The 26,564-nt window shown below is 38.2% G+C and overlaps 1 protein-coding gene across 1 annotated transcript in view; it reads left to right on the top strand.

Annotated features, from left to right (window-relative positions):
* LOC146403549 (uncharacterized) overlaps nt 1–26,564 on the top strand; it is a 433,862-nt gene that overhangs the window by 400,656 nt on the left and 6,642 nt on the right. Inside the window, exon 6 of the mRNA XM_085024906.1 lies at nt 25,871–25,995. Within this exon, the coding sequence (XP_084881032.1) occupies nt 25,871–25,995 (125 nt within the window). The remainder of the gene's footprint in view (nt 1–25,870; nt 25,996–26,564) is intronic.

The raw sequence follows: 26,564 nt of genomic DNA, 5'->3' as shown, positions 1-26,564 counted from the left end.
CTTATGTTTAAGTCTCTAAGCCATTTTGAGTTTATTTTTGTGCATGGTGTGAGGGTGTGTTCTAGTTTCATTGCTTTACATGCATCTATCCAGTTTTCCCAGCACCACTTGCTGAAGAAACTGTCCTTTTCCCATTTTATATTCTTGCCTCCATTGTCAAAGATTAATTGACTGTGAGCATCTGGGTTTATGGTTTCAGGTTTTTTTGGTCTTTTTAGTGCCACATCCACAGCACATGGAGGTTTCCAGGCTAGGGGTCGAATAGGAGCTGTAGCCTATGCCACATCCACAGCAACACCATATCTGAGCCATGTCTGTGACCTACACCACAGCTCATGGCAACACCAGATCCTTAACTCACTGAGCGAGGCCAGGGATCAAACTTGCATCCTCATGGATACTAGTCAGATTTGTTTCTGCTGAGTCACGACGAGAACTAAGTGTCTGGGTTTATTTCTGAGCTCTCTAGTTTGTCCCATTGGTCCATATATATGTCCCTTTTTGTACCACTACCACACTTTTTTTTTCACACTTTCTTGATTACTCTAGTTTTGTAACATTGTCTGAAGTCTGGGAGAGTTATGCCTCCTACTTCCCCCCCCCCGCCCCCTTAGGATTGCTTTGGAAATTATGAGTTTTTTATGGTTCCCTATCAATTTTAGGATTGTGGTTCTAGTTCTGTGAAAAATGTCATAGGTAATTTGATAGGGGTAGCATTAAATCTGTAGATTGCCTTGAGTAGTATGGCCATTTTAACAATATTAATTCTTCCAATTCAGGAGAAGGAATATGGTTCCATTTCTTTTAATCCTCTTTAATTTCCTTGATTAATGTTTTCTAGTTTTCAGCATATGTCTTTCACCTCCTTGATCAGGTTTATTCCTAGGTATTTAATTTTTTTGGGGTGCGATTTTAAAAAGTATTATTTTTGTATATTCATTTTCTAATATATTTCACTGTTAGTATACACAGATGCAGCTCACTTCCGAATGTTAATCTTGTATCCTGCTACTTTGCTGAATTCATTGATCAGATTGAATAGTTTTTGTGTGGAGTCCTTAGAGTTTTCTGTATATAGTTTCATGTTATCTGCATAGAGTGACAATTTTACCTCTTCTCTTCCAATTTGGATACCTCTTATTCTATCTTATTTTGTCTTTTTAGGGCCACACCCATGGCATATGGAAGTTCCCAGGCTAGAGGTCGAATCAGAGCTGTAGCTGCCTGCCTATGCCACAGCCACAGTAATGCCAGATCCGAGCCATGTCAGTGGCCCTTACCACATCTCCTGGCAGTGCTGACTCCTTAACCCACTGAGCAAGGCCAGGGATCGAACCTGCATCCTCATGGATAGTAGTCACTTTTGTTACCACTGAGCCACAACAGGAATTCCTTGATACATTTTATTTCTTTTGTTTATCTGATTGCTGTGGCTAGGCCTTCCAATACTATGTTGAATAAAAGTGGTGAGAGTGGGCATCCTTATCTTGTTCCAGATTTTAGCAGGAAGGCTATCAGCTTTTCTCTGCTGAGTATTATATTGGCTGTGAGTTTGTTAAATGGCTTTGATTATGTTAAGGTATGTTCCCTCTTTACCCACTTTGGTAAGAGTTTTTATCATGAATGAATGCTGGATTTTGTCAAATACTTTTCTGCATCCATTGAGATGATCGTGTGGTTTTTGACTTTTCTTTTGTTAATGTGGTTTATGACATTGATTGATTTGTATATGTTGAACTGTCCTTGTGAACTTGGGATGAAACCCATTTGGTCATAGTGTATGATCTTTTTTATGTGTTGTTGGATTTGATTGGCTAAAATTTTGTTGAGAATTTTTCTGTCTGTATTCATCAAAGATACTGGCCTATAATTTTCTTTTTTGGTAGTATTTTTGTCTGGTCTTGGTATTGGGTCTCACCAATTTTAAAAGTGTATCTTTTAGCATTGTTGGACTGAAAAGGTCATTAAGACTTTACCTCATCTCTAAAATGGTTCTAAAAAATTCCTCAAAGGTTGAAGTCTTGCTATGGAATAATTAGATGTGTAGAGGTTGTCAGCTGTCTGTTTCTTCCCATCACTGAAATGTAAGGCACCAAAAGGTAGAAACCATGTCTCATCTGTTCCCCATTATAACCCCAGCAGCCAAACACAAGGCAAGTGCTCAATAAATATTTGCTGAATGAACAGATGTAAAATCGATCAGAAGGGATTCACAATAAACTGTTAACAGTGATTTCCTCTAAAGTAGGGAGAAAACTACAGGAGCTAGGTGAAGGGAGTTTTTATTTTTTACTCCAGTTTCTAAATAGTTGGTTTTAAAATAGTTAAGTATGAATTACATTTATCACTAAAATATAGAACTGTGCCAAAACATTTAGATTTGACTAGGAAAGAATTGCTGTTCATTATCTGTCTTTGCCTTGAGCATCTCTCTCCTTCTGGAGTTTCAGTGGGGGCCAGCGACAGTGAGAAGTATCTGTGTCATCACCCTCCACTTCTGTTGGAAGGATCTTTCAGGTTTCTGAAAGAAGGCAAAAGTCTTACTGGCAGATCTACTCTTTACCTAGGATTTCTGTTTTCCTTAAGCATATTATTTGATTATACGTACATTGCTAATGAGTTTATTTAAAATGCATTTTCTAAGAGCCTCTTCAGGTGTGTTGAAGTATGGACACAGGTGGTTGGGAAGATTATTTACCTATTAATGGTGATGAGTAGGGAGACAGAAAGTCTTAGAAAATTAGTGCATAGCAACACAGGCTTAAAGGGAGAGTCATTTCTATCCTTGTCAGATGAACAGGTGCTAAAATTGCAGATGGGACAAAAGTGTATCCTGAAGACGTGACAGTACTTCCAAAATGATGACAAGAGGCTACCCCAAACTGCAGCAACTCAAACCCCCACCTGGAGATATTTTAATGATTCAGATTTGAAGCTAATTTTCTATGTACTATTGAAACCGTCTTTCTACATAAACATCTGCTGTTCCTTCTATAAAGGCAGCCTAAAGTTGCCATTGGGTGATGATGGCTTGATTGGCAAAATGCTTATCTCAGACACACAAGGTTCAGCCTCAGAAAGCTGGATGCCCAGTAGGTGCCTAGAACAGAATGGAAGAGAAAACCTTGACTCTACAAATCTCCCCCCCCCCGCCCCCCCCCCCGCCAACACATACACATACATACAATGATGTTGTATCTCTGCAGCTGCACAAAACAAACACTACCCTTCCACTAGACTGGTTTCTCAGCCTCAACGCCATTGACATTGGAGCCAGAAATTCTTTGTTATGGGAGTCTGCCATGTGCATTGTAGGTTGTTTCACAGCATCCTTGACCTCTGCCCACTAGATGCCAGTAGTACCCTCCCACCCCAATTGTGACAACCAAAAATGTCTCCAGACATTGCCAAGTGTCTCTTGGAGGGCAAAATCACCCCTGGTTGAGAAACACTCCTCTAAATCACAGCTTTCCAATAATGAGAGCAGTTATTAGTGTTACACCTTCATTTGTCTAGCACTTCATAGTGTGCAAAGCCCTAAGAATATGTTTCAGAAAATCAATTTTATTGCCACCAGGGAAAACAGTATGAAAAAGTGGTTGACCGTGTCTTACAGTGATCTTCCACAAGCTCTTATCAGAAGAAATTGTTGGCCAGCGGGAGGCTGATGAATGGAACTTTCCTCTTGGTTTTTGTTCCTTTGATGCCACCTGCAGTTTGGAATCCTGGGGCAAGTTTTTTGTTCACTTTTTTTTTTTTCTTTTTAGAAAACGTCAAAAGAAATACTGGCTGTAAAGAATTTAAGTCGTAACTTAAATTATTAACTCTATTTCATTAGTTTATCTCTTGTATTCCTATTCTTTAGGGGCTTAGGGGAGAGTGTGAAGGAAAGTCAATGAAATCTCACCCTTTCCCTGATACTCAAAAGTCTTGAGTCAGATTCTGTAAGAGAAAAACCTAAAAGGTGGCTTAAATGCATTCAGTAGGAAGAGGCTGCTGGTACATGAAGTAACCTTTGGTTCTTTAACGCTGGGTGACTATTCCATTTAACGGCTGTATCAGCTTTGTTCAGGGAGTTTTTGCCCCTTTATTTATTGATGTCTTTTCTCACACATGATGCTGTTGTCTAACACTGTTATCCCTTCTCTGGCTCTGGCTCTCTCTGTTTATGTCTGTCTCTCCCACTCTTTGTCTTTATCTTCCTCTCACTGGTATCTGAGACCTCAGCATCAGGGTGCTGTAGGAAGAATGAGGTCTTTGGAGCCAAATAATCCTGAATTTAAATCTTGTTTTCAACGATTTTAAAATTCTGACATTGGGCAGCATATCTAGCTTCTCAGTATTTCAGCAGTCTAGAGTTTATGGGTCAGGAGAATAACAGCTACTCTGTCAAGGCTATTTAGTTATGAGTGACATATAACCTTACTCAAGTTGGCATAAGGAAAAAGGAATTTTTTTTTTTTTTTTTTTGTCTTTTTGCCTTTTCTAGGGCCGATCCCGTGGCATATGGAGATTCCCAGGCTAGGGGTCTAATCAGAGCTGTAGCCACCAGCCTACACCAGAGCCACAGCAACGCAGGATCTGAGCCACGTCTGCAACCTACACCACAGCTCATGGCAACGCCAGATCCTTAACCCACTGAGCAAGGCCAGGGATCAAACCCACAACCTCATTGTTTCTAGTCAGATTCGTTAACCACTGAGCCACGACGGGAACTCCCGGAAAAAGGAAATTTGTTAGCCAGTAGGAACAAGAAAGTCTGTGAGTAGAGCTGTCTACTTTCAGGAAGGGTTTGATCTAGGTCTCAAATAATGTCACAAGAACTTATTTCTCATTGTGCTTTCACTGACTGAGTATATTCTCAGGTCTACTTAGTGATCCCTGCTCTCCCAGCTCCCCCCACCATCCACTTTACTTACATTCAACACCTGCTCAGTATAAGAGAGTCTGCTCCTCAGTAGATCAGCCAAATGTTCCGGGCTTGAGTCTTGTTGTCATTGATTAGCCCCAGTTGGTGAAGAGTTCAGATCTGAAACAGTAACTATGGTAAGATGGTAGGAATGCACTAACTGGCTTGATCTGAAGCATGTGGTGAAAGAAATGAGAAGGATGATTCTTCAAAGTCAAAATCCAGGGCATGCCCTAAGAAGAGGACTGGATGCTAAGCAGAGAAATAAGACAAAATCAAAACAGAGAATAACACAAAACTCGTAAGTCCACTAAAGCTACCTTGAAATATTGAAATATATATTAAATTATATAATATACAACTGTCTTCTGGAGTAGTTTTCTCCTACTCCAGAATTTGGAAAAAGCAAGATGTTATTTCATTCATTTTCCTATACTTTTGTATGTCTTATGTGCAGGTGAATGTGTGGATGTGTGTTTAGTTGGCATTAAACTCTTTCTGTAATACCTGGGTCACTTAAATTATGTATTTATTTGTTTTGGGAAAGAGGTATTCTCAAAATAGTCTTCTATGTCACCTTTAGAAAAAATAAAATGTTATGTTATACACAGTCTTCTCTCATCCCTGTTCCTCACCCACCTAGTTGTCCTCCCCAAAGGCATTAAGTATTAGCAGCTTCCTATATAGACCTCTAGAAATAATTCATGCCTGTACAAACAGAGACCTATTTAAGCTTCCCCTCCCCGGCAGTGCTCCCCCCAACCCCCACCTTTTCTGCTCCTCGATTCTTCTTTTTCTGCACAAAATAGTAGCATATTTTGCACAAACTACCACCTATGACATTTTTTCCCTTAAAAATATCCTACAATTTATCCGTAACTATACATAAAGGGCTTTTTCATACTTTTGCATAATATATCATTAATTTGTCCAACAGTAGGTGTTTATTCTATGCCAGGCCATCGATGAACAAAACAGAGAACAAGTTGGGCAAAAATATCTGACTCTGAAAGTTACATTCTAATGGGAGCAGACAATAAAAACCTAAGAAAATAAGCACATTACGTAGAATGGTAGAAAATAATAAATGCTGTGGGGAAAAAAATGATGCAAGCAAGGGCAATGTAGTGTGAGAATTCACATGTTTAGATCAAGAAAGGCCTCACTAAAATGACATTTGAAAAAAAATGAAGACGTAGTCCCTCGTTCATAGTACACCATAGTTATGTGGGCTAAAAATTTCCCAGGCAGAGGAAGTGGCAGGTTCAAAGTGCCGCTGAAACCGAGGTGTACTTGGTGTATCCAACAAAAACCTGAGAGGCCAGTGTGGATTGAGTACTGAGCAAGAGTGACAGGAGGTGGTGCCTGGGAGCCAGTGAGGGGAATAATGGACGGCCTGCAGCAACTGTGATGACTTGTTTTACTGCATGAAATGAAGAAACATTAGAAGGTCGTCAGCAGAAGAATAATGCGATTTTACTGCATTTAAAAGCCATCCCTGTGGTCAACATGTGAAGAATAGACTGTGGTGGGGAGCAGAGCAAAAAAGGATGCAAGGAGCTATGTTAATATCTTTTCCCATAATTTCTACTTTGTTACGAATGTCTCTCAAGAATGTATTTTGAATTTTATCATGCATTTATTTTAGCGTGTTTGGCAATAATTATGACTTTTCTCCATAGATCTATCTTACTAATAGAGTGAATTATAGTAATAGATCTCCAAGTAAAGACTCAATCTCGCATTCCTGAAATACACCCTGCTGGGTCATAGTATACTTTCTATGCTCAGTTTCCTCATAATAATACTTGATAAGGGGTTTGTTTGCTTATGCTTGTAAGTCTGGTTGGTTGTTTTCTTTCTGCAGTGTTTTAGGAGTTCTGCATCAATGTTTTTATCACTACAGGAAAAAAATTGGAAACTTTCTTCTCTTTTCTACGGACTGAAACAATTTAAAAGAGCGCGAGAATTAGCTGTGCTTAGCAAAGTTTGTTAGAACTTTTTTGAGGGGATAGGGAAATGAAACTGTGTCACTAATTTCTTTATTTCTTTTGTAGTCATTTATCAGTCTAGATTTTCTTTGTCTTCTGAAGTCAGTGTTGGAATGTTCTACTTTCCTAAAAAATTATCCATCTCAGCCAGATTTTGAAATTAATTTGGAAAAGTTTGTGATCAAAGCCATCTGATGTTATTACTTAAATTTCCTCTGTATTTATAATTATTTCTTATATTCTGTTATATGTCTCCTCCTTTCTTGATTATATTAGTTAATAGTTTATCCATTTTATGTGGCATATTGTTGTTCATTATTTTTGAAAACCGTCTTTTAGATTTATTTGTCACATCTCCTTTATTCTGTATTTTAATTAACTAATTTTTGCTTTAGTATTTACTTGTCTTCTGGTTCTTTGTCTTACTAGTCTGTTTCTAATTTCATAAGCTGGACACTCAATTAATTTAATTTCTTCTTTTTTATTAATATGTGTTTATGTATGACTTCACCGATGATTGCTGCTTTAACTGAATCATGTAGTTCTTATATGTAGGGTTTTTATTGTCAATTTTCAAACATTCTGCAATTTTGATTTATGAATATTCTCTTTGACCTAATAGTTCTTTGAGACTGAGCTTTTAAATTTTGGGGTGGAGGTGATTTCTTTTCTTTCTTTTTTTTTTTTTTTGTCTTTTCAGGGCCCCACCTGCGGCACATGGAGGTTCCCAGGCTAGGGCTCTAATCGGAGCTGTTGCTGCCGGCCTACTTCACAGCCACAGCAACACCAGATCCAAGCCATGTCTGCGACCTACACCACAGCTCAGAGCAACGCCAGATCCTTAACCCACTGAGCAAGGCCAGGGATCAAACCCGCAACCTCATGGTTCCTAGCTGGATTTGTTTCAGCTGCACCATGACAGGAACCCCCAGGAGTGGGGTGGGGGGAATTTCTGTTTTCTGATTTGTTATGCTGTGTTGGGATCAAGTAATATTTTCAGTGCTACTTCTACTACTCAAAGTTTTTTAACGTTTACTTTATGGCCTAAAATATGTTTTTTTCTAACGATATTCATTTGATATCTAGCAATAGGGATATTCTGTTTTCAGGTGATAGGGCTTGATATGTATCTATTAGAGCCACCTTATTCATTTTTTAGGCCTCTTATATATGTATAATTTTTGTACTTTTGATATGTTATGGACTAAAGTGAAATAAGTTTCTTCTAACTGCTAATGTGGCTTTATTTCTTATTGTATCACTTACAGTTTTTGCTTTAGGAGTGTTCAGGTATTATCTGGTAACTAGATATTGAGAACGTCTTTGTGGATTGTACCCTTTGATTTTATGAAGTTGTCTTTATTTGTTTTAGCTAATATTTTATGCAGTGAACCAAACTTTGAGATTAAGATAACAACCCTGAATTCTTTTTTATGCTTATTTGCTATGCATTTGCCTATCTTTTTGTTCTCAACCATTTTGAATATCTTTGCTTTGCCCATTTTTTAAAGGGGTGGGGGATAGTACGTTTGGTTTTTTTTATTTTGGTTTGGTTTTGGTTTCACCCAAGGCATTCAAAAGTTCCCGGGCCAGGGATCAAATCCACACCAAAGCAGCTGCCCAAGTCACAGCAGTGACAGCACTGGATTCCTAACCTTTGAACCACCAGGGAACTCCATTTACCTACTTTTTATATAGCACACAATGGAGTAGTGGTGGACAGGCAAAAAAATGATTTTTCCTTTGCTTCCTTGTCTTTTTCCCTTCCCCCTCACTCTTCCTCCCTCACTCTCTTCCTTTTTTTCTCCTTTTACTCACTTCTCTTATTTTCTCCTTTTATTCAATTTTCTTATTTCTGTTCTTTGTCTCTCTTACTGCATTTCAGCAGTGTCTATACTCTCTTATACTGCTAATTTCATATTCATTTCTTTGTTTAATTTTTCTTTCACTCTTTTTTTTTTTTTTTTTTTTTTTTTTTTTTTTTCAGATCTCTGGGAGCTGGTGTTTCCTCTCCAGTGTCCTAACCATCTCTTCTCTGGGGTCCTCGACTCCAAGTTGTGTTCTTACTTCTTAGAAGCAATTGTCATAATAATCACAGTAGTAGCATTTAGATCGTTAAATATTCATCAAAATTTTCATCTACTCCATTGAAACATTTTTTTCAAAAAATTTTTGGTGAGTGTTCTTCATTTATCATAATATTTGTGAACCTTCTTAGGTTTTTATTATAGTATCTGTATGTATTATCCTTATCTGTTCCCTTTTGACTATTCACCTGGAAGTAGAAAAGTTTCTTTTTCTGAACCCACCGTTTGCAAGAGGTTTCTGTATGTGGGTAGGGAAGAACCAAGATCATGCTTTAGTTGAGTAGGAATTTTCTTTTTGGCCCAGGGGAATTAGGAGACTTTGTTTAGTCTTTAAATCTCCCAGTTACTAGAAAGAGCCAACTATGGGGTGGTTCATGATGCAAACTCTGTTTTCTCATCATTGCCACAGGCTGCTTCCTGCAAATTTTGGCTTTTCCATGTTATTCTTCTTTGGCTGGGATTCTTTGTTTTTCAGAACCAAATCATATCTGAGGAAACTCCTGTCTCCAGGTGGTTCATATCATTCTTATGATAGTAGAGCAGGTATTTAGATTTTAAACTTGTGTTTGGGAAAGAATAATTTAGTATAATTTAATATCTCTTCCTGATTTCTGCAGCTGAAGGACCTCCCCTCTTCATTCTTCTGCATATACCTCCATATGATCTATAATGCTGTTGGTAGCCACTCCATCTACTTTCTGATACAAGGTTTCAAGTTATCCTAATTTCATAAGATACAGAGCTTAAATTTCTTATTCACATTCACCTAATTTCTTTGAGGGAAGAGAATTTCCAACAGGATAAAGGGAAAATACTAACTTCATATCACCATATTAGAACCCAAATATTTTTATTTCAGTTGTTTAACCCAAGTACTTGTTTAAAGTTTTCCAGCTATGCCTTTTCATTTTGATCAGAAATAATCACATGGCACATAACCCAAGTTGACAACATTGTTTTATTTATGAGTTATTCTAATCCCTTTTCTTTCAACCAATTTTAATGAACAATACATTCTTTTTGTTATTTTGAACAATGATTAAATAAGTGAAGCCAGATTTACCTTATAAAATTTATATTTTAGCTTTTATGTTAAAAGTAGCAACTAGTGGTCCCCAAGACCTAGAAGATCAACACCTACTTCTAAATTGTTTTTCTTTTTTAAGTAAAAGTAACAGCATAACTAGAAATACATACTGCCTTAGAACTGTCATTGTTTGATAACCTACCTGGTTTCTGGGTCTGCTGGTTAAAGAGTATTTATGGCTGTATAAGTCAGATCAGCACCAGCAATGTAGGAAATTAAATCTAAGCCCACCATAATAATTAATTTTATTAAGAGAGTCATTTCCTTTTTTTTTTTTTTTTCCTTGCTTTTTATGGCTGCACCTGCAGCATATGGAGGTTCCCCAGGCTAGGGGTTGAATCGGAGCTATAGCTGCTGGCTTACATCACAGCCACAGCAACTCGGGATCCGAGCCACGTATGCAAGCTACATAGCAGCTCACAGCAACATCGGATCCTCAACGCACTGAGCAAGGCCAGGAATTGAGCCCGAGTCCTCATGGATACTAGTTGGATTCATTACTGCTGAGCCATGACAAGAACTCCTGAGAGTCATTTCTAATTGAAGAGATTGTAATAGAAAGTATCCCTTCAGGAGTTCCCGTTGTGGCTCAGTGGTTAACGAATCCGACTAGGAACCATGAGGTTGCGGGTTCAATCCCTGCCCTTGGCTCAGTGGGTTAAGGATCCCGCGTTGCCGTGAGCTGTGGTGTGTAGGTCGCAGATGCGGCACGGATCCCGCGTTGCTGTGGCTCTGGCGTAGGCTGGCAGCTACATCTCCGATTCGACCCCTAGCCAGGGAACCTTCATATGCTGCGGGAGCGGCCCAAGAAATGGCAAAAAAAAAAGACAAAAAAAAAAAAAAAAAAAAAAAAGAAAAAGAAACTATCCCTTCGTTATGTGAATTGGAAGTAAGGAAAAAACCTAAAAGGAATTCCCAAAAATTATAACAAAATTATAATAATAAATTCAGAAAGGACAATCTACTGCTTCCCCTCTCCCACTCACCCTATTTCTTACAACTCTTGATTGGTTTTCCATTCCTTTTAGAATAAAAATCAGAACTCCTAAATATAGTCAACCAGCCTTTTTGTGATTTGGCTCTTAACTACATCTCCAGCTCCATCTTATAACATGTCTTTAAATTGCTTTTTCTGGGAGTTCCTGTCATGGCTCAGCGGAAACGAATCCAACTAGGAACCATGAGGTTATGGGTTTGATCCCTGGCCTTGCTCAGTGTGTTAAGGATCCAGTGTTGCCATAAGCTGTGGTGTAGGTCGCAGACGTGGCTCGAATCTGGTGTTGCTGTGGCTTTGGTGTAGGCCAGTGGCAACAGCTCCAATTGGACCCCTAGCCTGGGAACCTCTGTATGCCACGGGTGCGGCCCTGTAAAAGGGCAAAAGACAAAAATAAATAAATAAATATTTTTTTCTGGAGCAGAAAATCTTTACTTCTCATACTTGGCATACCCTTTCCTACTCTAGGGGCTTTGCCCCTGCTTTTTCCTTTGCCTACAGAAACTTGTCCTTTATCTTTGCTTACTTAACAAACTTTTATTTTATTTTATCTTTTGTTTTTTTAGGGCCACTTTGCATTTATTGAGAGCTAACTTTGTGTCAGGCATCTGTGTTATCTTACCACAAATGCAGATCTTCCTTTCAGAAAGTATGAAGTAAAGCAAGGAGAAAAAAAAAAAACTAGAGGAAGAAAAAGGAAAGAAATGGATCTAATTGTGTCCTTGCAAAAGAATTTTTGATCTTGTAAAGTTTTGTCTATTTACTTCTTACGTTGGTTGAATATGAAAGATACCCAGGAGTCCAGAATTTGCATCAAAGCTATCTAAACTCTTAAGCTTATAAAAATGAGGAAGGAATCTAATGATGGGTTTTTAGAAGATATGTTTGGCATTTTCTGCTTGTAATTGGATTAGAATTACAAGCCGATCAAATTTTCCCACACATTTCTTATTTCTACCCTTGATCCTATACTAAATCAGAAAGCCTGAGGTAGCAAGGGGGAAATACAGTTTTTTTTTTTTTTTTCAATGTGTTGTAATCTAGGCCTTTGTCTTCTGAAACCTAATGAGAAGTTTGCTTCAGGTTTTGGTTTTTAATTTCTCATATTTATTCCATTTTGCAATGCCTGCTGGATATTTTCCCATCCAATGCTACTTTGAATTTTGAGAGAAGAAAATGAACAAATTAAGAATTACAGAAGTTTTGAGCTAGAATAGGCCGAAGGAATGATCTGTTCAGTGCTTCTCATTTTACAGATGAAGAAACTGCTGCCCAGAGACCATATGTGCCAGAACAGTGGTGAGAACTCTGGTTTCCATGCCTCCTTCCCAAAGTCTCTTCCCACCAATATCTGGTCATAGAAAAAGACAAAGGTTAGACCCAGTGTTGAACCTTACTTGTATAGGTAATAGCAGAAGTAGTTTTCTCACTGACTTAGCTTCAACATAGAATGATGAAAAAAATCACATCTTGAAAATACATGGATTTTATTACTGTAGCAATAGTAACATAAATGAATTTCAACTTTTGAATCTATTTTCATTGTGGGTTTTTTTATTTGTTTATTTTTTGGGTTTTTGTTGTTTTTTTTTTTTTTTTTTTTTTTGTCTTTTTGTCTTTTTGCCATTTCTTGGGCCACCCCTGCGGCATATGGAGGTTCCCAGGCTAGGGGTCGAATCGGAGCCATAGCCACCAGCCGCAGCCACAGCCACAGCAACTCGGGGATCCGAGCCGCATCTGCAACCTACACCACAGCTCACAGCAATGCCGGATCCTTAACCCACTGAGCAAGGGCAGGGATTGAACCCGCAACCTCATGGTTCCTAGTGGGATTCGTTAACCACTGAGCCACGATGGGAACTCCTGTTTTTTTATATCATAGAGAAGTTACCACTTTTTTTTTCCTTTTTTTTTTTTTTTGTCTTTTTAGGGCCGCACCTGCGGCATTTGGAGGTTCCCAGGCTAGCAGTCTAATCGGAGCTGTTGCTGCTGGCCTACGCCAGAGCCACAGCAACACCAGATCGTTAACCCACTGAGCGGGGCCAGGGATCGAATCCACAACCTCATGGTTCCTAGTCGGATTCATTTCCATTGTGCCACAATGGGAACTCCGAGAATTTACCGCTTTTGATCCATATATACATATACAGCAGAAAGCTTTGTTATAAACATATATCTATGTTCAATTCCTGTCTCCCTTCACTTGTTACTAACACCTTAGGCAGACTATTTACATTTAGAACCTTGGTGTCTTTATGAGAAAAATTAAAATATTAGCACCTATTTAATATACTACCTGAAATATTTTCTTGGTATATTAATATTCAGATAAATATGTATTTAATAAAATAGTTTACAGATTACCACGAGGAGTAAATGATATGACAGTGCCCGGCATATAAAAGATGTGTTCTACATCTGAATTTCCCTTTTTTTTTCTAAAATTGTGGAGCTGTTCCACTCAAGTCAACTTGGGTGAAGTTCTGCTTTTCATCCTGCAGAGGCAGGCTATTTGAGATCTCTTAGGGAAGGCACCATTGGAAATAATTCATGTCAGTGTTACCTGACATAGAACATGTACTGAGAATTTTTTTTTGTACTGTTTAAGTGGTTTATAAAATGACCCCTATGGTGGTTGCTGCTGTAAATGACAGGAAAATGCACACACTCTTATGATTGAAAATTGCTGCTTACTGGTATGCCAGACTTGTTAAAGTATTGATGGAGAATATTTGCATACTAGGTTTAAAGTTCTGTCAGTTTAATAGATTTGACTATCAACCAGAAAATAACAGATTCTTTTGTACAAACAAGCAAGTCAAATTCAATCTGCCTTATGAAGCAGATTAAAGTCTTTAGAAGAGAACCATTGCTCCATGACACTTGAAGAATATACCACCTCAGGGTGAAATGTTATTTCAGACCTGGAGATCCTGGCTTTTCCTGCTTAGAACCCTAAAACCTTGGGGGAAGGCAATAGAATTTAGTGGGATAATTAACACTGCTTTCCTCTAGTTCCCAGAACCATGAAGAAAGAGCTGAATTAGCTTCCAGGTACCATATTGTTATGGAAGAACCATTGAACTAGAAACTCATAATCTTGGGTTTTCTCCTACCACTGTATGGCATTGGGCAAAAGCACCTAACCTCTTTCAGTTCTCAGTTTCTTTATTAATAAGTCATAGAATAGAAGCAGACTCTCAGTAAATCTTTACAATCAATGAAGTCATACTTAAATATATTTTAATGAAAAAGGAGAAATGAAATGAAGTGAGTATCCAACTCATGAAGTTAGAAGCAAATTAATAAAACAAATATAAAGAATCAGAATATAAGTAGATACTAAAGCAAAAGTTAGTATCTAACTTTTTGTCCCAACAGCCACAGGGGCTCAGCAACTGGGATGCCATTCTCCTATAAGGGAGTCTGTAATATGTTTGTTCACACCTTACTCTTCTTTTATATAACACACCTTAAAGCTTTCAAAGATAGATTTTTGTACCCACTTCCCACTCTTGTCTTTTCTAGGCCAAATATCCTAATATGGTTCCAAGTTATTTTACTGACCTGGCTGTGTCCTCTGGATGAGGTTCCACTGCTCATGGTCTTGTCATGGGCTGGGTCCCTTGACTGCAACATAGTGCTCTTCATAGAATGTCTCCAGGGCAGAAAGCAGAGGCAAGATGTCTCAGCTACAGTTCTATCTTAGAGTTCTTCATCTTGTCTGCAAGAGGTCCTAAGGCAATGATCTGCTAGCCCGGAATACTCTTATCAAAGAAGGAAATATATTTTGCTCAGGATTACGTATTTCTTAAAGAATCCAGGAGGCCTTCCATTTATTTCCATTTCCTTTGCTAATTGCTCACAACTTCTCTATTCAATTGTCTCTACTAGAATTTTCCCCAGAAGTTGATGTCACACTCATTGATTCATAGGCTCAGGAATCTAACATTTTTCCTTTTTCTTGGGTACACCATTTATCCATGTTCCATAAGCTGGACTTTTACCCATTCATCTATTTGCACTAAGACCAAAAATGGCCTATCTGTTCATTATTTTTTGTGACTTGACTTCTTTTTCAAAGTTCCTAAATGCTCTTTTTTTGAGTAAAAAAAATGTGTTTATTGTCCAATCAGTGCAGATGAAGTTTTTTTTTGTTGTTTTTTGTTTTGTTTTTGTTTTTGTTTTGGCCACACCTGTGACATACAGGAGTTCCTGGGCCAGGGATGGAACCCATACCCCAGAAGTGACCTGAGCCACAGCAGTGACAATGCCAGAACCTCAATCCACTGAGCCATCAGGGAACTCCTCCAAATGTTCTCTTTCTCTCTCTTTAAAGTTAGAAGATATTTATTGAATACACTGCTAAGGGAAGGAGTGGGCAGGAGAGCTCATCTGCCCTGGGGTAATGGTTGGGCTCTTTATTAAGGGAACTGGCTTCTGACCATCTTCTCTAAGTTCCTGCCATGCAAACAAGGGATTGAAACATGGCAGTTCTGGTTAGCTGATATTCACAGCCACTCATTAGGTGGTTGGAAGTTAACACAAAATGGCTTATATATCAAACAGCTTCCACACTCCCCACAATAGATTGACAACACCAAATCTTTGGCATTTAGTCTAAATGCTTTTTAAATCATCCTACCTCTAAATTCCCCTAAGCCAAAGGATGCAAAACTAGTGCTCCTGGAAGTCTGAATTTGAATGCCTTGGATCAGGCACCCAATCTCCAGTCCACCCAGTCCTTGCTAAGCTTTCTCTTTTCTTTTTTTTGTTTTTTTTGTCTTTTCTAGGGCCGCACCCGCAGTATATGGAGGTTCCCAGGCTAGGGGTCTAATTGGAGCTGTAGCTGACGGCCTACACCACAGCCACAGCAACTCAGGATTGGAGCCACATCTGCGATGTACACGACAGCTCACGGCAATGCCGGATCCTTAACCCACTGAGCAAGGTCAGGGATTGAACCTGCAACCTCATGGTTCCTAGTCAGATTCGGTAACCACTGTACCACAACCGGAACTCCTGCTTTCTCTTTTCTTAACCTCACATTTTCACACATTTATATGACAGGACTGGTCCAGGAAGTGCTTTGAGTTTGCAACCCCTGTTATTTCTACCCCTTTCATCTTGAGGATTATTTTCCTTGGTGAAGAAGGAATCACAAAAGGAGTTGCTGCCAAAGGTCCCTACTTTTGTTCACAGAGAGTTCTTTGTCCACTCCTCAAAATCTTTCCTACATTATCTCATGTAATAACAACAATAATAGCAACTATTAATTGTACACCTACTATGACCTAGGTGCTATGCAGGGGATATGGATATGAATGAGACCTAGTCCCAGGCTCAGGTCCTTGGTCCTGTATGAGGGACTGACGTGTACGCTGCCCTTATAGTATGCTGTGTATGGTGTATTTTTGCACATGGACTTAGGAGCCAGAGTGCCCGGGTTCAAATCCAAGCCTCAACACCTAGTGACCATTTAGCCTGCAAAAAGCTTTTAACCACTCTCTGCCTCAGTTTCCTCACCTGTGAACTGGGGATAAAAGTAGTACCCCCTTATCAAGCTTTTGTGGGGATTAAATATGTAAATTAATGCATATAAAGCATTGAGAATAATACTTCAGCACATGTCAGGTCTCAATGTTTGCTATCATTTTCATTATTCTTAAAGTATAGGTGTAATAAGGAAAGCATTCTCTGACATCCTTCCTGCCTCCCTAACCACTCCCATGGATTATGTGTTCCTTCCCTTTGCTGTACCACTCTGTGTATATATTTATAACAACCAAAGCTGAAATGATATAATGTAATGGTCTCTCTCCAAGGTACTAGCTGGTAATATTTTGAAATCTTTCCTCTTGTTTGTTTTAAAAAGCTGTCACCTCAAGTTTACCTCTCTCCCCACTGTTCCCATTTATGGTCCCCTTGGAAGCCCCAGGACCCATCTCTGGTGTTCTTTGGCCTTCCTTAATGTATAGCATTAAAAGGTTAATTCTTGACATGGAGGGGTCTTTAGCATCCCACCCCAGTGCTAATTTTCCTTCTTTCGTTCTGAGCTATGCTTTGTTAAATATTTGGAATTTCACTGTCGTTTTATCCCTCTGCAATTATATATAGAATACAGGTCTGCAGTTCTTCATCCATGATCCCCAAATTAGAAAAGAACTGAAAACCAGGTTTCCTCTTCCTCCCTCCCTCCCTCCCTCCTTTCCTCCCTCCCTCCTTCCTTCCCTCCTTCCTCTCTCTCTCAGCTTATACTTAAAACATATTTAACCACAAATCTTAACCTGGACTGAGGGATGGAATTTACAGTCTTTATCTGTTATCCCATTTAGTATTAAGCTAGTATGTTTCACTACAAAATTATTAAGAAATGTATCATAACCACTACCTCAGACTATACTGGGCATTTTAAAAAATAAAAGTGTATATATTATGTTATATTCTGAAGTCCAAAAAAAATTCCTGAATTCTAAAAGATGTCTGGCTCTAAGAGTTTCTGATCAGAGATTTATGATTTTTATGGACTCCTATCTTGGATTTAAACCTTGACCCTTTTATATAAGTTGTGTGATTTCAAACAATTTGGTCACCCTTTCTCTATGTCAAAAATACTAATTTATAAAATGGAAATAATATTAATACCTATACCCATAGAGTCGCTGATGGTATTCAATAGCTATTACTTTTAAATTTGTTGTTGTTTTTATTTGAAGGCAAGATTTGTGCTTTGCAGCTTTGTGCTTGTACAGTGCCTTCTGCTCAGTGGGGAATCCATGAAGTCTTGCGGGATGACTGCAGGAATGTGTGGCCCCATTTTCCCCAAGTGGTGACTTGATCCCGTTCCTGTTTTTTCTTTAGAAAAACAGACTAATCAGGTTAAAATGCCTGTTTCTTTTTCTTTCTTTTTTTTTTTTTTTTTTTTTTTTTTTTGCATTTTTCACACACCTTGACTTATTCTAGCCTTTTTCTTTCTGACAGCATCTTACAGATCTTTGGCTTCCTGTTCTTTCCATCCTTGGATATATGTTTTTCTTTCTATCTTTTATATGTGACTTCATTCAATCAAGCTTGGTTAAAGTGTACATTGTCAAGCAATACTGCTTTCTTCAAATTTTCCTTCTTCATCATTTTTTTTCCCCAGGGTTGAGATTCTAAGAATTTCTCATCATCCTTGAGACCTCTTCCCTCTTGTATTCCTCCTGGAACACACAGACTCCCGTCTGCATTTCTTTGAAACGTTCTGAAATGTGCATCACAATGTACATATCTCCTTCCTGCAGCTACTATAAACTATGAGGAATAGGGATGTTCTTCTGAGGCTACCATCATTTTAACCCCAAGAAACTTTGTCTCTGGTCCTTAGGGTTCACTTTTGGTTTCCAGCAAAACGCATTTCAGTACATTTTTGTTTTGGAAGAATTCAAAACAACTATGCAAAACCACCTCACACCAGTCAGAATGGCCATCATTAATAAGTTCACAAATAATAAATGCTGGAGAGGGTGTGGAGGAAAGGGAACCCTCCTGCACTGTGGGTTGGAAAGTAAACTGGCACAACCAATATGTAAAACACTGTGGAGGTACCTCAGAAAATTAAATATGAAACTACCATATGACCCAGCAATCCCACTCTTGGGCATATACCCAGACAAAACTTTCCTTGAAAAAGACACATGTACCCGTTTGTTCATTGCAGCACCATTCACAATAGCCAAGACATGGAAACAACCCAAATGTCCACCGACAGGTGAAAGGATTAAGAAAGTGTGGTGTGTATATATATATATATATATATATATATATATATATATATATATATATATATATATAATGGAATACTACTCAGCCATAAAAAAGAACAAACTAATGCCATTTGCAGCAACATGGGTAGAATTCAGAGCTTTTTTATTGGTCAGAGTGAAGTTCAGAGAATCTGCCCCAGTCATTTCTTGTTCCATCATCTGAGAGGTGAAATTGTTGCAAAAATTGACTAGGCGGTAATAGGTTGTTCTGCTTGAAATAGACTTTATGAACAAGTCTAGATCATTGGAGTTGTTCAGGATTATCATGTCTGTCTTCTGTAGTTATTTATTTTATAAATCGTCTTTTCCAGCGGGGAAATCTGCAGGACACCCCAACAGCAATAGTCTTCCCATTTCTTTTCTCTTTCATTTTTATCCAAGTTCTTTTTATCTGCAGTTTCATGCAGTTCTCTGCTGGCATCCTCTTTTTCGATACACTGTTTTACTTCCACCACTTCTGTTAAATATATTGCTTTTGAGCAAAGTATAACTTTTAGTTCTCATAGTCTTTATAATGACTTCTATCCCGTCAAACAGCAGGAATATTTAAGATCATACTTGCTTCCTTTTTTTGGATTTTCCTTTTCAATTAATTATCCAGTATTGCTCATTGATACCTATGTATTGGAAGGTAATTTATATTCGTGACCCATTTCCTATTACTTGAGAACTTACGTACCTCTTTCCTACTGTTCACTAGGCGTACGTGCATCTTTTCTACGATTTTAGGCTTTTTTTCCTGTCTCACAAATGCCATTTTTATCACCCTTATGATCTAGTTGGAAAGTCTCTGCTAAGAACATTCTTCCTAGAACACATTATTCATTATCAAGAGTCCTCTATTCAGGAAATATTTACCATGTTACAGAAAGGCAACGCTGTTCCTTGGTTTTTAACTTCCTGTTGCCAGTGGCCTGTGTCTTCCTTTAGTATCAGTTACGTACTCATGGCCTTGATTGGAACCATGCTACCTCTGACGTCTCAGTTCCAGACTGTCTCTCATTTTTCCAGCTCATTCATTCAATCTTCATCCTTGTTGATACCTACAGTCCATTAAACCTACCCATTCTCATTCCTGAGGAGAAAGGAAAGTCTTCTCTTCCCTCCTTCCCAAGATAAGATTCCATAATTCATTAATATTGCCAGGGTCAAGCAAATGTCCCCAGTTCATCTTATCTAATTCCCTTTGTTGTTTTTCTTGGCAAAGCCCCAGTCTGGTACCTTTCAAATTGAACACTTAAAGTTTATTGGAGAAAAAAATCAAATGTGTACCTAGATTTTTGTTTCATTTAAATTCAAGATTGTCAACCTCAAACCTACTTGATAACTCTTCTGTGTTATCTAGTAAACTTATATTTCTACCCAACCAATGATAAAGTTTCTCAATGACCAAACTCTGGACAAGCTCCTCTGAGCCCTTCTATGACTAGGCCCCAACCTTGGGCTCTGTCCTTGGTCTGCTTAGCCTAGTTTTAGCAAGAATCCTGCTGAGTCAGTTGAGAAAAATTCACCACCTTTGGTATCTGATTACCTTCTGTCTCTGATCAAATCTCTCATGCTCCAGCTCTTGATATCTTATCACCTTGGCCTGCCTTCAGCAAGAACCCTGTTGAGTTGGTTTAGCTGGAATCTTCTCTACCCTTGATGTTTCTTTCCTCTTGGTAATTTTCCATGCATTGACCCCCTACCCTGCCCCTTGTCTATAAACCTCCACTTGTCCTTGTTGTATTGTGAAGTGAACTGATCTCTCTTCCCTACTGCACACCCTCCACCCCCACTGCGGTAGTCCCTCACAAACAAAGTCTTCTTTACTCTCTTCAACAAATGCTATGAATGATTTTTAGCATAAGGTGATGTATTTTATACTTTCTTTTCAAACTTCCACATCCTCTCTTCTTGCCTTGCTCTTAGCTGATCACCTTGACTCATACTTATTATGTAAGTTAACTTGCAGTTTAGATAACTTTACTTATAGATCGTATAACTTAACTTATCGATTATAGAAGCACTTGGTTAATCAAGAACTCACTCCTCTTCTCACCACCAGATCTGCACACCTGACTGCATCTTCTCTTTCTTGTCTCCTGTGATAATGATGGAACTATCCCCTCTCTAGAAAGGTCCAGTCTTCCACTGGTGCTCTAAATCTCTTCCTTTCTTGCCTTATCAAAGATGTCATTTCTTCTCTCATTCTCTCTTTCTCCTCAATCAATAAACTCTTCTTTATAAGTCAGTGCATCTCATCACTGTTCACATACTCCATATTCTTCAAGATTGAAAGAATAGAAAGAAACCTACTTTGACTGGCTTTCCCAACAGCTACTGAACCATGTGTTTTTTCATCACTAAGCTTCTCAGAGATTTGTCCAAACGTGAGATCTCCACTTCCTTATTTCCCAGTCATCCCTCCACCCATTCCAAGGTACCTTTTACCTCCAGCATTCCCTTATACCACCAGTGAACACTTAATCCAAAATGTTCTTTCCTATTCCTGTCTTGCTTGACCTTTTAGCAATATCCTGCACAGTTGACCATTCCATCCTTCCTGAAGTAGCTTCTTTCCTTAATTTCTGAGGCACCACTAACTTTGTTTTTTCCCTATCTCTTTGCTTCTTTCTCATTTCCTCCTCCTTTTGTCATACCTTTAAATGCTGACATTTCTCAGATCTCTGGTTTAGGACTCATTTTCTTCTTTCTGTGTAGATTTTTTCTAGGTGATTTTTTTTCTGGAAGAGAAAGAAATGTCTTCATAAAATATCTATACGCTGACAACTCACAAATTTATGTTCCCAACTTAGACTGTATCTCTGAGACATCCATGATGTCTAAAATCCAACATATCTGGAACTAAACTTTTGCTCTTCTCACCTCACCGAGCATTTTCCTGCCTCTGTATCCCCCTCCCCCATAGTCCTCATTCACAACAATCTGGGAATTGTTAACTCCTCTTTCTGACTCACCGGCCTCGACCTATCCCTTTCCACATGCTAACAGTTGTACCTTTCCTGTCTACTGAAATCCATCTTCATCTTCTCATATTGACAGCATTCCCCTAGTCTAGGTCATCAGCATCTCTTTACTGAGTCTCTGCAGTAAGCTCCTAATTTATTTCCTTCTCTCTACATTCATGTCGTTCGAATCTATTTGAAATGTAGCATCCAGAATGATCTTTAAAAAATAATTTTATCATGTTACTTCTCTGCTTAAACCCTTCAGTTAGTCTAAGACTAATTGACTTCGAATCACAGTCTATGCCTTCTCTAACCAGCTCATGAGCCACCATCAATCTCACTCATCTTACACTGGTCTCATCTTACTTCTTCAAGCAAGAATGACCCTCCTTTGCCTGGAACACTCCTCCCAAACAACTGGTGTGTGGCAGCTTCATTCTAAAGGTCTCAGATTACAAATGTTCTCAGAGGCACTATGGTTTTCTTTAATACAATATATAGTTTATTTGCTTGCTGTTTCTTTTTCCTTCCATCTCCTCCCCAGACTAGAAGGCAAAATAATGTCTCTTATTCACAAATGAGATACACCCAACACCTACCAAAGTGTCAGTTGTATGATGAGTTTAGTAAAAATTTATTCAAAGACTGAATCTGGAATTATAGCTGGCAAGGTCTTTAGTGATTCTTTGACTCCCATTTTTGTCTCTGTGAAGTAGTATGGTTCGACAGACTGTTAGGAGATTTCTATGTTATTTATCACTTGGTGTCTTCTTGTACTCAACTATGCCACTAGCCAAGGTAAATCAAGGGAATTCTTATTCCTTGGTCCTCAATGAGCTTGTCTAAAATAGCATCCCCAACCATGTCTACCTTCCTTACCATCCTTTGGCATTCTCACCATATAAGTCAATATATGTATGGTTTTTTTTCAAAATCCATTTTACAGTCATTTTCTCTGATGAAAGGGGGATGCAAAGGAGAAGAAGAAATCTCATTATGATGTGCAGTTTTGTTCATACTGAGTAAAAGTTCAGACATAGCTAGCCTATGTAGGCTAGGTGTTCTTTGGATGTTAAAAAAAGCATGAGATGGAGTAGAGTATACGTGGTAATAACCACAGGGTAAGAAGAACCCACATGGTCTATATCTTACAGAAATCCAAAAGTTTTAATATGAAATGTATGCAAATATATCATGTTAACTGTCTTAAGTACTGTCATAGAAATGTTCTTTTTTCCTAAAATGACTGTTATTTTTAATTTATTACCATTTCAACAGTTTAATATATATAAATAGAGCATATACTTAAGTGGTAATCGACAATGGTGCTATTTTACTCACAGTCTTAAAAACATAGTCAAAGCTAAAAGTTTACTTGCAAAACATCCACAGAATCATGACAAGAATTCAATATATTTAATAAGTAGTTAGAGAGCAGACATTTCTCTTAGGATTATAGCAACCTATGACTAGGATTATTCAGGTGCCAACATCACTAAATAATATGAGAGTTGAAAGAAAAATCTGTGTAACATTTAAACTTCATTTAAATACTCAGTTTTAACAGGGGGGAGAAGTGCACAAAACAATATAGATCCAGATTAAGTACTGAGCCCTCACTTTATTAAGGCTAGAAGGAAATGCATGAATTTCTTCCCCAGGTTTTTACTGTTTTTCTAAGGACAGCCTAGATTAATTTGAAGAAACAGTGCACTTTTTCTTAACAGAAAAAAATTGAATCAGCTGAGAGATAAGCAGAATAAACACTGAAATAAACATTGCAGCCGAAACTAAAGTAACTGAAGTGAAAATGTTTTCATAATGAACTTTTATGTTTAACAAGCCCAGACACTTGGAACAGTGTAAGCTATATTAAACCCTTCTATGAAAGGATTACGTTTTGTATGATGAGTGTTTTAATATAAGTACGGTACACAGCGTAAAATACAACTACATTTAACTCAAAGTAATTATGAGAATTCAGGCAAAATTATTTTCTCCTGTACTATCACACTGATACAGGGAAAAAAAATTCTTCTGGAACCTTTCACCAACATGTCTCTGTTTCAATTATTTTTGGCAGTATATATATTGCGTCTCTGCCTCAGCTACCTTTTATATCGACAGTTGGTAGCACAAGCCTTTTAACGCACAAAGGGTAGCAGCTCTTCAGCCAATCTGTGATAAAAGGGAAAAAATGAAATCACTATGGAAACTGCAGGAAGGATCTAAAAGCTCTCTTTATAAAGTAAACGTCTGATGTTTGTGACTGCAGGGGTAAAAAATTCATAAATCTCTATGATGCTATCATTTCTGATTTGTTATCACTGCAAATGCCAACTCGAAGCAGCCTGACCTTAGCTTCATTAAGTGTTGTCTGTTCAGAAGTAGTTACTCTTCAACAGGAGGAAGACGTGGTCTGCAGAGAGGTCAGGGGTTTAAGGGGATGGTGTGGGACAGAACGCAGAAACTCATTTGCTTAGACTGTTTCCTTTCTTCTCTCATTTGAGTGTCTTTTTCTTTTAACGCACAGTGACTTGATGGAATCAGGCACACAGAATTGTTCTGGTCTGTGGTCTTTTTGGGAGGTTTCCTGTGTGTATGTCTGTGTGGTTTTTTTGGTTTTGTTTTGTTTTGGGTTTGTTTTTCATTCAGAAATGCAGCAAATCCCAGATCCAAATTCAACTTAGAAAACTCTGTCTGTCTTTGCTCTTGAATTGAGAAAAAAAAAAAAAAAAAAAACTAACCCTCTCCTTCCAATCAAAAAGCAAATACATACCAGGGAGAAGCCATTCTTACTTCAGCACCCTGGACCCTTCAGGAGGAAAAAAGGAAGGAGACTGTGGCTATACACGCTCTGATCTCTGATGAATTTGAACTGACAACAGACAGCAAGGACACCTTTGTTAAGGAATAAGTTTCAGAATATCTCATCAGTTCTCAGAAGTTAAGTGACTTAGAAGAGGGTCGCATGGATGTTGGGGTGGGAGCTGTTTATTTAATAATGGTTCACCTGTGGAGGAGGGACTAAGAGGGCAAGAGGACCCTGAGAAATTCTCAAAGGTGACATTCTGCAAATTCAAGAGTAGTCTTAATTCAGAGGAAGATGAATAGTCAAGTAAATAAAGCAGTTCAGCACTGCACATGCTACCAGATGCTTATTTTTTCCATGTTTGAAATTGAATAGTACTTCATTAGGTGTTCAGGCAATAGAAATTAAAAAAAAAAAAAGTTTATGGTAACTTGACTACAGTTGAAATGCATTGAAATGTCAAAGATTGATGTGCATGGTAATTGATTTCATATCGTCATGCCGTATTTAGACAACTATAAACATTGCTAATCTAATGTTTCAAGGTACTTATGAACAATTAGCGATTCTGCACTAGCATCTCAAACACACTTTTGATGATAATAATATATTGAGATAAGTTCTATGAATCCTAAAAGGGCTGTTGTGTAAATGATGACTAGAAAAACAATTAGAGTTTCTGTTTCCAGTGAAATGATTATGGCTTTGCAAATAAAAACAGGAGGATTCTAGTTGTGATCATGCAAGAATTCAGCACAATTCTCAGGGAGACTACATTGCTTTACAATAATATCCTTGTTTAAAATAAAGGAACATGACATCTGCCATTCTAACTTTATGGAACTTCTGCTACTGCTAGTGACTAACTTGGCTGTTTGTGCAGCCTTTACAGTTTCCAGAGTGCTTTTTCTCCTGCTGGAAGGGTGTTAATGGCCAATGATATAGAATGGAATGGAAGTGTGTATTTGGGAACCCAAACATAAATACATGCGGACTTTCATTTGAAAATATTTAAATGCCTTATACATACTGACTTCACTGATGCTTTTTGTGCATGTAAAGAAAACCAATTATCTGTGGAGAAAACTTGACTGGGTGGAAGGAAATTAAATTGGTGCTTAAAGACTTCCTTAAACAGCAGTAGCTAGGGAAAGCGCCAATAACATTTTAGCTCAGGATTGTAATGACTTGGCCATATTAATAAATCATGCTTTATCCTGACTTTTATCAAAAGACTTGGATGGGGAAGACTGCACGTGACAGAGGAGGAGAGAAGGGCACTTTCAGCAAAGCTGTGCCTGTGTCAGGCCACTCTCCCAGTGCCTCTGACGCTCTGGAAACAGCTGTTGGAGAAGTCAGGTAGGTCCTAGTTCACTCAAAGAGCGGAATGCGGGATAATATATGTCTCCTAAGAAAAAAGTTCCAGTCGTAATTTCTTGAAGGCGATGTTCCTGTTCTGGAATGGTCTGTGATTTTTAAAAGGCTGTACAAAATAAATATGAGGAAATCTCCACCAACTTTTCTGCCTAATTTCCTTCCGGGCGTTTCCTAACTTCTATAAGATGCTTTGTGTTGAATATCAACTCTCATCCATCAGCTCCATGTTAATTTTTTTTTCCCATTGTGCTGTGACTCTGAGCTCCCTTAAGAGGACATCCATGGAAACATGGAAAACATATTGTTCCATTTACACATGGGACAATGCAAATACTTTCCTTTTGTTACTCTTCAAAATCTTAACGTTCTGTTCTCTGTGTGCGTGTTCCCAGAGTTGGCTTCCCAGCTATTGTAGAATAAGGAAGGCAGAAGACTCTATCATTAGCTCCAAATATTGGATTGCTTACTAATTGATGAGTAAAATATTTCATTGAGTTTTCCTGAAACCAGATATTTATCTAATTTAAACTCTATATCAGGAAGTCGATTAG

Source organism: Sus scrofa, chromosome 5 (assembly GCF_054392235.1).
Source record: "Sus scrofa isolate SSC_HxYL_T2T_F1_AM1 chromosome 5, Sscrofa_HxYL_maternal_Yorkshire_Landrace_v2.0, whole genome shotgun sequence".
In the NCBI taxonomy this organism is placed as follows: domain Eukaryota; kingdom Metazoa; phylum Chordata; class Mammalia; order Artiodactyla; family Suidae; genus Sus; species Sus scrofa.
This window is presented reverse-complemented; position numbering and strand designations above follow the sequence as displayed.